At 35.7% G+C, this 13,997-nt stretch overlaps 1 protein-coding gene across 4 annotated transcripts in view; it reads left to right on the top strand.

The window, feature by feature from the left end:
* The window catches only part of LOC132699234 (neogenin), a 114,720-nt gene that overhangs the window by 86,410 nt on the left and 14,313 nt on the right, over window positions 1–13,997 (top strand). For 2 of the 4 annotated variants that reach the window (XM_060665865.1, XM_060665848.1), the window contains exons 7-17: window positions 439–599; window positions 656–774; window positions 952–1,420; window positions 2,645–2,924; window positions 2,987–3,193; window positions 7,388–7,679; window positions 9,589–9,747; window positions 9,806–10,011; window positions 10,242–10,389; window positions 11,431–11,787; window positions 11,904–11,939. In XM_060665865.1, the coding sequence (XP_060521848.1) occupies window positions 439–599; window positions 656–774; window positions 952–1,420; window positions 2,645–2,924; window positions 2,987–3,193; window positions 7,388–7,679; window positions 9,589–9,747; window positions 9,806–10,011; window positions 10,242–10,389; window positions 11,431–11,787; window positions 11,904–11,939 (2,434 nt within the window). The remainder of the gene's footprint in view (window positions 1–438; window positions 600–655; window positions 775–951; window positions 1,421–2,644; window positions 2,925–2,986; window positions 3,194–7,387; window positions 7,680–9,588; window positions 9,748–9,805; window positions 10,012–10,241; window positions 10,390–11,430; window positions 11,788–11,903; window positions 11,940–13,997) is intronic. The other 2 variants (XM_060665873.1, XM_060665857.1) reach the window with 2 other exon arrangements.

The raw sequence follows: 13,997 nt of genomic DNA, 5'->3' as shown, positions 1-13,997 counted from the left end.
CGGTACAAATGCCATTAATGAAAATGTTGAATAATAATGGCCCCAATATCGAGCCTTGAGGGACGCCTGAGGAGGCCATGCATTCGTTGGAAGTATGATCATAGATGGACGTACTGAGTGCGCTAAGATATATATGAACAAAACAAATTAACAAGTCATTCGGAGAATCCAGAAGGTTTGTGGATTAGAATTTTGTAATTTTGTAAAAGTTGTTCAAAAACATTTTTTTTTAGATTTTATCTTTGTTTTGCAATTCTGAGGGGCTTTGCTCTATCTAATTCAGAAATGGTTGAAACACTCCAATTCCAATCACCCTGTACAGGAAATTCCATTTGCAATAAATGAAGATCACAACCTCCTATGGCGGCAACCCAATTTTAAAATGCCTTTCTTTTTCCATTCGAGTTTTGGACACCCTGTACGTCTTATATGTTGCAGGTGCCTCCAAGATTTTTAAAAAGACCTCAGGATAAAGTTGAATATTCCACAAAAGACATAGAACTAGAGTGTAGCGTTTACGGCGTACCTGAACCGAAAATTAGTTGGTTTAAAAACGGGGAACTCGTAAAGTATTCCGAATATTACAAACTCGTCAACGGGTAAGTGACGCCACCTACGTTGTTGCCGTTAAAGTACATCTTCATTTTCACGCCAGAAACAATTTAAAAATAATGGGACTGATGTCTACCGATTCGGGAATATTCCAGTGTTTCGCGACGAATCCGGCCGGAAACATCCAGGCCGCGGCCAGCCTGAAAGTTCTCCCGCACTCAGGTACCTTTAGCCGCCTCATTTATTTATAATTTTTTTATTTTTATTATTTGTTAATTTATTTCGTTTTTTTTTAAATTCCCGTCCCCGTCCGCCCTTTTCCTTTAACGTTATCGATTTACTTTTTGCACGTTCCGTTGGTCAACGTTTTGCATGCGACTTCCAAAAAAAAAAAAAAAGTGGGCGAGAAAAAAAAAGGTCTGCAAAAGGTGCGGCCGAAAAAGACGCCTTCGAAATCGTTTGAAACGAATTACAAACGGCAATCGTTGTCGTCGTTCACGTCGCTAAAATCCGAAGACTACGACGAACTCGGCGAGACCGATTTCGGCCATTTGTTGCGGCCGAATGTGGCGGCGCAAAGTAGTAACGGGGTTTACGATCCCCATTCGGCTTTCAGTTCGCTGAAAAGCAGCGAATCTCGCGACAATATTAACCTGGGCGATATCCAGTTCGCTTTCTCCTCCCAAAAACCCATTTTAGCCGGCAATTCGGAACGGAAGATCACCGACGGTTTACCAGGACCGCCGCAGGATTTGAAAGCGCCAATGGTCAAGGGAAGGTTCGTGATTTTGAGTTGGAAACCGCCAGTGGTCAACGAGAACAACATCGAAGCTTATTCGGTGTACTACAGGCAGGAGGGGAGCGACAGGTAAGGTTCGCTTTCGCAAATTGTTTTTGGACAGGTTAGACTACTCTCGGATATATACTTGGACCAAAATTATAGTGCTTTTACAACCGACCCCGTGATTAACTTTGCCTATGGTTTATTACTCCAAAACACTTATAGAACACTCTGCCGAGCAGGCCCTTGCCCGTAATCATTCCAGGACCGTCATAGGAATTTTATCTACCTACGAGGGCAGCGCCAAAATTTCCCGGCCTGAATATGAAAGAGACAAAGTAGAATAACAATTTTTTATTATAATAACTTCAATACACTTATTACATCTCTTTATTAACAATTCAATCCCTTTAAAAAAATATTCTTTTGGTTTGTCTGCAAAATGAGCTAAAACAGCCTCTTTTCACTCAACTTCGTCTTTAAACCGCCGTCCACGTAAGTCCTTTTTCAAATATCCAAACAAATAATAGTCGCTGGAGGCCATATCTGGACTATAAGGAGGATGATCTATCTGTTGGAACCCACACTCTGAAACGGCAGTTTGTGCAACACCAGCAGTATGGACAGGTGCATTATCGTGCAAAAGACGCACACCTCTGGTCAGTTTTCCTCGACGTTTTACACGTATGCAGTCTCGCAATTTATGTAATTAATGTAACAATGGTATTACTTTCTTTGCGATCTATTTTCGATAGAGGGTCATAATAGAGAACCGTACTTTCATCTCCCGTCACAGTAGTTTTTATCACAGGCTTTTACTTGGACTCTCCTGGAGATTTAAAATGTTATCATATTGTTGATACATGGTGTCCCGAAAAAGCCCCCCCCCCCCCCCCCGACATAAACTTTAATATTTTAATTTTGTGCACGAAGAAGATTCGGTACAAAAATTTCACATCAAATCCGTTTAAAAATAGAAACGTCACTTCCCATATTGAAGCTGTCAAATCCGGAAAATTTCCATTGCAGATAGGGTAGGGAGATTTCCGAATCCATATCAATATTGATTAGTGTGAATTTTTCAAAAATATTTTCACTTAACTCAGCTTAATTTTACGGCGACGATAACGAAAAACTATTTTGTTCACATACGCGAATAATGATGTTGCGGCAACAGTGTTTAGACGCGACCTGAACGGGCTTGATTAGTGAAGATGCTTGCGAAATTCCCTCTTTCCTTCGTCTGATGTCCAAACAACCGGATGGCGGTTGACTTTCTTGAACCCATAGGAGCCGATTATCTACTTTTAGGGAGCGTTACCAAAATACAACCCGTTCGAAACTGGAAGAAAGTATAGGGGGTTTATGGCCAGGCAGGGTATACCATTTCCGAGTGGTCGCGATCAACGCGCTGGGGCCCGGCGTATCATCGGACGTTCTTACTGTGACGACGCAATCCGAAGAGCACGTGCCTAGCGCTCCTCAAAATTTCAAAGCTTACGCGACGAGTCCGAGAAACATCCACATCGAATGGACTCCACCGGAAATCCCCAATGGGCAGATACTAAGATACGGCGTCTACTATATGGAGGTGGTTGATTCCCATCGAACTCCCTTCTAGAGAGAAATTAATTATTTTTCTTTCGCTTGCAGACTAGTTCATCGCTGGAACACAATGTCGACACTCAGGATTTGTCGTTTGACTTAAACGGTTTAAACCCTTACGCCGAATATAGCATCTGGGTGGTAGCGATGAACCAGAACGGCGCTGGAGCGGCCACTGAAGAGAAGTTGGTGAAAACGTTTAGCGCGCCTCCCTCCGATGCCCCCAATAATGTTACGCTAGAACCGTCCAGCACCGTGAGTATTGTATTAATAATAATAATTATTATTTCGCAACAAAATAATACAGACAGTGCCGTATGTTCTCAAAAAAGCAGTTGAAACCAATTGCGAAAAGTTCAAGTTCAACCCCTAGACACCGAAAGTAATATTCAAATATTATATTTGATCCTTAACAAGCAAAGGTTTTCTATAGTTGAAAGTGGAAATGATATATAAGGAAAACCAAAAAAAACTAATTAAAAAATATTTTAAAAAATACAAACAAGCAAACAAGCAGAGTCGTCTGTTGAACACAATCGTTCTCGAGAAGGTACTTTCGATAGAGACGTTTAAACGCGATTAAGCTTTATAAGAGAAAGGTCTGTGAAAGAAGGTTAGTTGATGCGGTGGAGGCGATATATTCACCAAAACTCAAGTTCAGAGTATGCACGTCAGTAGAAAAGCTAATTTTATTTTCAAGATACTGGGGAAACTTATTCAATATTATGTTATGAAACAGTATAACTGAATGTAATTTACGCCTACTTTCCATTGTTAGCCACTTTGTTTTTTTTTGTTTATATGAAACTGGATCCCTGCCGCGTATACCATAAATCAAACCCAAACACTACTTTTGGACCCTTTGTATTCACACGTATCAATATGAGGTTTAAAACGAAGATTAATATTGAAATCTAGTCCCAAATTTGTGTTGAGTTTTGAATAGTATAGTATACCAAATATTAACTAACCAATAAAGCTAACCAAACTGTAATAATCTTTCTAAATCTTCGTTTATTAATATTTATTGTGAGTTGGCGAAAAAAAATAAAATTACAGTTGTGTATCATCTGCGTAAAGGCAACGTTGCAAAATCGCAAAAAAGATGTTATATGACAAAAATAGATAGTAAAAAAGAGGCCCGTGGATCGAACTTTGCGGAACAATACACCTAATTGGATCCACAGATAACACAGTATCTTTAAACTCAACATATTGAAGGCGTTGACTGAGATAATTGCGTAAAAGGATTGCAAGTAGCAACTCGTGAATTAATCTATCGAAAGCTTTAGAATAATCAAAGAGTATTAGGGCCGTCATCTGCGACCCTTGGTAATGCGGCCGCACAACCAAAAATCCGGAGTGATTTAAGGGAAGTATACCATGTTTTTGCAGATGTTCTCTAATCTGATAATATACTGGTAGTATATTAATCGATCTCAGGTCACTAAAATTTGAGATTTCGGACTTTTTAAGGAGTGGAATTACTTTCGACATCACACACTTTTCCTTTTTCTAATGGCCAGGAATTAACAATATTAGTCAAAAATGGTAGAATTCTATTACAGCAACAATATTTAATTCCTCTTGTCCCGATGCAAGAATCTTTATTTCTAACAAAATCTTTCTAATATTATCCTCATCAACTGTGCACTTTAAAATGTGTTTTTCAATTATTTTGATAAGAGCTTTTTATTCAAGGAACCAGAACAAAAGAACTCTTTTTTATTTTATTAGTGTCGCTCAAAAGTTCGGATATTTCATTATAAGTGCTTTTGTGTAGATATTCGCGTAGTGTTCGAAATAATGTTTTTTTTTTTCTGCTCGAACGGCTATATTTTTGTTGCGAATTTCAGTCTGTGTTGATCTGTTGTATTTCAATTTGTTTTGAAAATTTCCGTCGAAAATCCCCACCAAAAGTGGCTTAGAACCGTCTCTACTATACTACTTATGTCTAACAATTTAATGCCTTAATTAAAGCATATTCTGCCAAAAGCATTCCCATTCTGTTGACCATTTGTTAGTCTCCCATATGGGACATTTTTTGATCTTGTATCGTAAGTGCGTATAAAGAGTATTTATTTTTATGATATACAGGACGGCGCAATAGTGAGGCAAATTTTAATAAGTGTTCCCTAAAACCGATTTTTTTTTTAAATATTTTGTTATTTGTTAATCAAGCACATACACATGGTCATGCATATTTATGATTCCTTCAAGACAAGAATATTATTTCGGACTTTTAATGTCTATAGCCTACGATCTTTATATCCTGCTACCTTTATAATATTGAAAATTGAGCTTAATCTAGTCAAAAGCGTTGCTAATACTTTAGTTAGTTTAGTAAGTTTTCTGTGTTCTTGCCAACTTGACTTGATATATATATATATATATATATATATATATATATATATATATATATATATATATATATATATATATATATATATATATATATATATATATATATATATATGATGACACTATACTCCGGGATATCATCCGTTCGCTCGTTGAACTCCGACTGGAATCCTGCATCCGACTGGAATTCTGCAAATCCTGCATCCGACTGGAATCCTGCAGACGTTTCGCCAAAATCTCACTTGGCATCTTCAATGCTCGCGCTCCGAAAACACTTCGAACACTGCAGGATTTGCAGAATTCCAGTCGGATGCAGGATTCCAGTCGGAGTTCAACGAGCGAACGGATGATATCCCGGAGTATAGTGTCATCACATTTTTCCATCCGTGAATCAATACGTGAGAATATATATATATATATATATATATATATATATATATATATATATATATATATATATATATATATATATATATATATATATATATATATATATATATATATATATATGACAACCGATGTAAACGACAGGAAAGGAGCACAGAAACATATATGAAGGTGATTAGGTCTTAAGGGACCAAGAAATAGCGAACAAATACGAGCAATAAATAAACAGAAGATTGTAAGATATTCAAAGAATGAGCTATAACGGTGCTATAAAGTTGACATACTTATTGAAAAATTACCGAATGCACAAAAAAGAACCGGATATCCAAGAGTCCCGCAACAAGAGAATGACAAAGACCAAGTATGTGAAGAAGAAAAAAGAGAATAAAGAAGACAGAATTATCAAGGGAAGCAATAAACGCGCTAAAAAATGAAAAAACGCCAGGCAGCAACAGAATTACACCTGAACCTACACCTACACTTTCAGATGTACCATGTGGGTGGCTTCAGAAAAGGAAGATGCACTGAGAACCATGTGTTCACCATCAAGGAAATTGCTAGTCACATAATAGAGAGAAAAAAGTCAACATATTTGAAATTTATAAATATGGAAATGTCTAAAACAAAGAAAGGTCAGCAATAGCTTAATTAATGTAGCAAAATGCTTGTATAAGAGAACAAGAAACTGCATGACAAAGTTAATAAAGTTTACCACGCACTGATTAAAGGATTAATCAACAACAAAGAAGTTTCAAGATATACAAAAATAAAAGTCTACAAGGCGGTGTACACAGTAAAAACTTATTTCTAAACTACGTAGAGAAAAATCGACTTGCAAATCAAGGGCTCGGTTTTTGAAAGAACGTATCTTCTTCATAGGGCATTTTTCATGTTCGGATAAAAACATTATTTGGACATTTTTTTAAGACGAATGGATCTGGAACTTTAAAAGAGTTAAGACCTATTTAAAATAACAAGTGAGAAGCACGGAACCCAAGAACCATTTAATATTTCAATTTTCATTTTAGACATTATATTTAATTTTATTATTTTGGATTATTAATAAACTAACAAACAAAACACAATAAATATTAGAATACAAAATATTTAATTTTATTTAATCTGTTCAATTAATTATATTGAAATATTTTCAGGTTAATGTTCAAATTTGGCGCCGTTCTCTTCAGTGCACTGAACCCACCTTTTTTTTTTGCTGCTATTCGCTAACTCTATAAGATTGATGGAAGCAAACGCTTCTCGAGTGGCTTTTTCTAACTCTGCTTTGATTTGGAAAATTCTATCTCTAAATATAAGATCTTTTAATCTAGCCCATACAAAATCTAAGGGTGATAGATCACACGATCTCGCAGTGCCACAAGATGGGGCCTCTAGTTCCAATCCAACATTATATTGTGAACACTATTTTACTGTTGATTGCCACAACACCCTTAATAACTCTTATTAGATTTTGTGGGCGCTACATTATCAATTTTGTGTTTGTTTTCATTAATTTTTTCTATTTTTCCTGCCTGACGTTCCTGCAAAAAATTGTAACTTTGCAGAATTATTGAAATTCTTTTTTTTGCCTCTAATGGCGTGTTTTTATTCGCAATGCATGTTTATACAATTTGCCCCGTCTGTAATGTAATAATGGAAAGGCTCAGGTGTATCTTTATTTGATATCGAGTATTTTTTTTCTAGAGCGTTGTAGTCAGATGGGAACCGCCGCCTATCGAATCCCAAAACGGCGTGATACTGGGTTACAAAATAAAATATCGCAAGTCGGGCAAGGGCAAAGGGACGACGGTTACGACCCCTGCGAGCGAGAGACACTACGTCATCAAGGACTTGGAACGCGGTCAGTTGTATCAAATCCGAGTATGGGCGATGAACGTGAACGGGACAGGTCCCGGTTCGGAGTGGGTAGAAGTGGACACCTTCCAAAAAGATCTGGACGAGAGCAGAGTACCGGACGCTCCGTCGAATTTAAGATGTGAGTTTGCCCGCCTCGTTTATTTAATTTTACTACTTTAATACTACTGGTGTAATACTGTTTACAAAACTTCTAGATTTATTCAGAATAGAACTCTGTACCTGCTTATACAGGGTGTTAAAAAAGTACGATGCTAAACTTTAAGAGACGATTCCTGGCGTGATTCTAAGACGAAAAATTCATTTAAACATAGGTCATCACTTTCGATATTTTCATCAAATTTGGTGATCATAGCTTTATTTTTATTTTTACCAATGGCATCCGTACGGGGTTTGAACTCAATATTTTCAAAGAAAAAAATGGCACGTCACTGATTTTTCTGAAAACAAAAATTATTTGTATAATCCCCATTCAATTTGGAGCAAATTTGGTGCCTGAACTTGCTTTCGTACGACGCACGGTTTTCGCTTAAAAAAAATAAAAACCATTTAAATGTATCTACTTAATTTTGATGTAAAAAGAAGTAAGTATAATTTGTAATAATCTAATGATTCTTTTTTCATGATTTCCAATTAGCATTCACGCGGTCCTTTTTAGCTTTTTTTTTATTTATTAAAACTTGCTACTACATTAAATTAACAATTTAATAGGAAAATTTAAGAAACAAACTGCAATTTTATCGACATACTAGTCAATACTAGTAAAAAAAAAACAAATTAGGCTTTGCTAAGCGGCAGTAATTCATTTGTTTATAACAATAACACGACAGTTGTCAAATTTCTAAATAAAATTGCACTTGGTTTGTTTATCGGTGATTTTTGAAAGTCTATTTAAAAATTATTTGATTGCTTTGGTGAAAATTGTTCAATTCACAAACTTTTTTCCTTATTTCCTTATCGGGCCTCACTTTCTGCGTGGCAGAATTACTAGTGAGCAATACGAGTATGAGTATTACCTGAACTTTTGAAGGATGTCCCGCTAGAGCAAAGACGTTCTTTAATTTAGTAGCACGTCAGTATTTAGGTGAAAATTATATTGGGCGTGCTGGGCCACATTTTTGGCCACCCAGGTCACCTGATTTAAATCCAATAGATTTCTTTCTTTGGGGACACTTAAAAACAATAGTGTACACAGCACCAGTTCAAAGTGAGGTAAGAAATCGAATAGAAGACTCTTGTACAGTTATTAGGAACACCCCTTGTATTTTAGAAAGAGTTCGCCAGCCCCTCGTAAGACGTACAAGCGCATGTATCGAAGTTGGAGGTGGTCATTTCCAGGAGTTGCTTTTATTTATTTTTTTCTGGGAGAGTGTTGTTTGTAAAGATCTTTTGTTTGCAGTTATTTAATATTCTTGAATAATCTTCTTCTTCCTTTTAGTAGTTAATTTTTTGTATTTATTTATTTTCAGAAAAAGCAGTGACGTGTCATTTTTTTTTTAATATTCAGTTCAAACCCCGTACGGACGTCACTGGTAAAAAGCTTTTGTGTCAAAAACCGTCTCTCAATAACTAAAAGATGTTCACCAAATTTGATAAAAATATCGAAAGTGATATAAAAGTTATAAAAGAAAATCTAATTTTTTAGAAAATTTGGACCTACGTTTATATGAAATTTTTGTCTTAAAATCACCCAGAGAATAATTTCTTAAAGTTTGGCAGCGTACTTTTTTAACAACCTGTATATTGTTTGAGGGAGGCGGAGCTAAAGGAAAAAGATAAATATTGGTAAAGGTAAAGACCTAGGTCGAGGTTAAGATTGCTCAGATTGATTGTTTAGCGGCTCGGGACCCATTTGGGAATTACTTTGTTGAAAGGGACAATGTTCATGTTCATGCACCCTTCAGCAGGTACCGAGTAGAATGCATGTCAGTTTCAGTTCAGCTCTGAATAAGCCAACAGAATGATTTATAAATAGTATTACAGCAGCCTGTGGAAGTTTCTTTGAAAAATTATACTGGGTGTATTCGCAGTTCGTGCCACCTTTGATAAATTATATGTGATGTGGTCGCCTCCGGTCAACCAAAACATCCGTGTTAGGAATTATATCCTCGGTTGGGGTAAGGGCATTCCCGATATTTATTTCCAAGAATTGGACGAGAAGAATAGGACGTTCATTATCGAAGGACTAGGTAATCACCACGAACCGGCCGCCTACCGGGTAGTCCTACACAGTGTTTACCCTTGCAGAGGCTAATTCTGAGTACGTGCTCAGTATCAGGGCCAGCAATAGTATGGGTCCGGGACCTTCAACTTATGCCACCGCCAAAACCCAAGACGAACCTGCTCCGGAACCGGCTGCTGCTTTGATGCCCCCCGTGGGACTCAAAGCTCAAGTACTGAGCACCACATCTGTTGTACTGTACTGGACCGATCCAACGCTAAAACAAAGTCAGGTACATTAAACAGTGAACACCACAACATTGAACTGGAACTGTTACGGGTAGTAATGGGGATTGGCAATAATAAAATCCAGTTGACGACGAAAACACCCCATTCTTGTATTTATATAAATGAGCAAGAGAAAGACGACAATCCCCATTAATAGTCGTCTTTATATATCTTAAAATTTGCTTCACTTTACAATAATACTTTTTTGGTTGTCTATAGTCTACCTAAATTTTAGTATGTAAGAGACAATAGATACTACAAGGTCAAGTATACTGCCGACACTTCTTCGAGAACGAGGTATATCAACGTCACTGATTTGCACGTGAAAATTGACGATTTGAAACCGAATACCATGTACGAATTCGCCGTTAAAACTGTCAAAGGTAAGCCGAAAATTTCATTTTTGAAAATTTTCTCTCTATTCAAAAAATTGTTTTTTGTGTTTATCACCAAAATTGCCACTCTAGGTAAAAAAAAAGCTAATTCGTAATATCTGAAATTGCTGTTGGGATTTTTCGTTTGAGACTCATTTAAATGTATTGGTTAGTTTTGATTGGCTGAGGTGTAAGGTTTTTGCACATTTTATTTGACTAAGCTCAAAAGATAATTGGTTTGCTTCAAAAGGAACAAAATTTATTAAATCAGAGGGACTTCAGATTGCTCATTTTTAATATTCCAACTTACCAATTGTAATTTTTATACCCATAAATCCAGGAATAACAAAATATTCATATTAATACTATTTCTCTTTAATGATTTTGTAACTGGGAGGTTAACCACAATATTAAAATTTTGATTGGTTAAATTGAAAGGGTAAATTCAATAATCGGGAAAAATGTATTTTTCCAGTGCATCTTCATTAAGACGATCTGTTAAGATATAACTAGGTCTTTACGTCTCCAAACAGTAGGTTTAACTCACAATTGCTTATAAGAATGTATATTCGAAAACTCAGTAAACATTTTTTTCTTTAACCCGAAGATCTGTTATGTTTTTCGACATTGTATCCAGAGATGATAACACATTTTTACCAACTAAGTCCAACTCAGTTGTAGTTTTTACCAAACCACAGAAACTGAGGTTATGTAATAATTCATGACAAAGTAGAAAACAATCGAACCGACCCCTTCATGTTCAACATCAAGACCTGTGTAAATGGCTTTAATCATTGTTTTTAAGTTGTATTTCATGTTTTACTCTCCATGTTTATAAATATTTAGTACCTATTATTATAAAGTATATTAAATAAATATTCAGCTTAAATATTTCTAGGTGTTGGACGCAAATATATTTTTTTCAAATTTGTTCTTTAATCATAATAATAATGTTATTCATAACATTAAATGAATGAATCCTCGTGAATCCCTTATGGACACTCACCGTATATTCCCCCGGAGATAAAATGTTATTGTCTCTTTTCATAGGTCGTAGGGAAAGTTCCTGGAGTATGGTCGTGCAAAATCGTACCTGGGAAATGCCGCCGAGCGTCGCCCCTAGGGACTTGGACGTCCACCTAAAAGATGAAGACTCGCAGCTCGTCGAGTTGACTTGGCAACCGCCGAAAACAATTAACGCGCGTATTACGGGCTACGTAATACTTTACACGGACAATAAGACGAAAACCGATCCCGAATGGCAAGCGCTCGCGATCAAAGGCGACAACCATTCGAGCATAATTTACGATCTGAAGCCTTTCACGGTCTACTACTTCAAAGTTCAGGCCAGAAATAGCAGGGGATACGGTCCGTTTTCTAATGTCGTGTCATTTAGGACGGGACAGAGTAAGTGGTTTTTGCACGCACGATTTAACAATACGTTGCAAATGGGGAAGTTTTTTTTTTCTATTCGCCTTTGATTTGATTTCAGTTTATTTATTTATTTTTTATTTATTTAATAGTGGTTGCAACGGGCCATTCGCTGCAAGGACCATCAGGTATTATAATTTTGTTGTTTCTTAACTTTATCCCAGCCCTCCTTTTTTGTGCATTTGTAAAAATGACCCCATTCGTTTAGAAGCGTTATCGAATATTACGTTTGCGTTTTATAAAAATGTTTTACGCCAAAACCGAGTTTAGATGTTTTGAATATATGGAAAACCCTTCCGATACTTCCGAGTGAATAACGGGCCTGTTTCACCTTTTTTTTTATTTTGGAAGTGGAAACTAGAACACGTTCTATAGCGATCTGTAAAATTTCAAATATTTTGCGATACATGAAAATGCTCTATTCTCTCTAACGGCAAAAATGGCATTTTTCATTGCTTTCATATACCAAGTTTGCCTAAAGGAAAGATTATGCTTATTGCCATATTCTAAAATAAAAAATACGGTTTTTATTATGAACCACTGGTCCATGGAAGTTTTTTTTGGTTAAGTCGTTTAAAAAAAAAAGATAATAAACACGAATGCCGCAAACAAGGGGTCATTGGACAAATGCTGATCATGTTTTTTTCCTGCGTTTTCTTTCTTTACTCTATGCAATCTTTTCTATTTGTTTGCTGTTGTTTTTTTTTTTTTTTTTTTTTTTTTTTTCATTTTAAACTTATCTTTTTGGAAGATATACGTCGTAAAGGAAAAAATAAAAGCGATTTTCAATAGGAGGTTTGCGAATTACGAGTTTTTTTTCGCTCTAAATTTTGTGTGTTCTGACGTCAAAAGTACCAAAAAAAAAAGTTTGAACTTTTATTTTTTGTCTAAAATTAATTATCATATAGCTATCAGATAATATAGAGCCGGAAATAAATTAAAAATTGATATGCCTAAGGCGTCTATAACATTTTCTTAAATTTAACAAAATAAGCATACATTTTGCACCAATTTCTTTCTAAATAGCGATCTCCTGACACAACTCGTTTTTCCCTGCAAATTTTTTCGCAAGTGAATATCGTTGATCGAAGTAGAAATTGAATTTTCGTTGGTTGGGTTTTTATAAATTTTGCGAAATAGAAGTGAAAATTTACAAATTTATTATTATAATATTACATTACGCCCACTGGGTGCACATCCACAAAATAATAATTCCGAGGAAATCTGAATTATTGAGATATATCATATCAACTCTCTTGCTTATTAGAAAAGTTATATAAATTGCTTTTCATATACAAGGGATGCTCAGAATGATAGTTCATCCTTCTTTGGTTGCATGACAGTATCTTCCTCAGTTCTTATGAGTCTTGTATCTAAAAATGCTGATCGTGTCCATTAAAAACCTCCAATGTTAAGTCTGAAGCACCTGTTGGAATTGCGCAAATAATATCGTCGACATATTTCTTCGACAATGGCAACCGATAATTCAACGTAGCATGTGTCTAAAAGATCATCCATCACGAACTTATCGATTATAGGGCTAATATAACTGCCCATAGGAGTACCGGAAATCTGCTTGGAAAAATTGTCCCCGATGCGAAAAGAAGTTTGAGTCAAAAATGAAATTTGCAATGTAAGGGAACTTTTGGTATATGCCGAGATAGCTTGCCATCTTTTTCTGATACTTGATTTTGTTAAACGTAAAAAAGAGAGACAACATCAAGACTGATGATTACATAATTTTTTGAAAGTTGTTTATTTTGAATAAACCCAGCATATTTGAAGGAATCGGACACATAATAATCATAGAAGTTGATTTACCATTTGGTGAATTGATAGACGAAATTGTAGATCTTAACGATAGCGTAGGTTTATGTACCTTTGGCAATCCATAGTATTTCGGAGAAGTATGATTTTAAATTCTTAAGTTACTAGCCTCTTCTTTAGTAATGTATCTTTTTGAGAGCAAATAAGTCTTGCTGGCCTTTTGTTGTAAAGAAGAGGTTGGATCTCTCGGTAGTCTAAGATAACAACTTTCATCATTAATTAAGGTGTTCAATAATTCGTTGTATTGTTCCGCACTCATAAATGATTGTATATTAAATGTTTTTAAATTTCCTGTAATTTTTTTTACACACATCAATTTCACAAATAAAGTGCAACATTTTGATAAACAAAATTCTCAA

Source organism: Cylas formicarius, unplaced genomic scaffold (assembly GCF_029955315.1).
Source record: "Cylas formicarius isolate icCylForm1 unplaced genomic scaffold, icCylForm1.1 PGA_scaffold_10__41_contigs__length_53128322, whole genome shotgun sequence".
Classification (NCBI taxonomy): Eukaryota; Metazoa; Arthropoda; class Insecta; order Coleoptera; family Brentidae; genus Cylas; species Cylas formicarius.
Note: the sequence above shows the minus strand (reverse complement) of the source record. Positions and strands in the feature narration are given on the sequence as shown.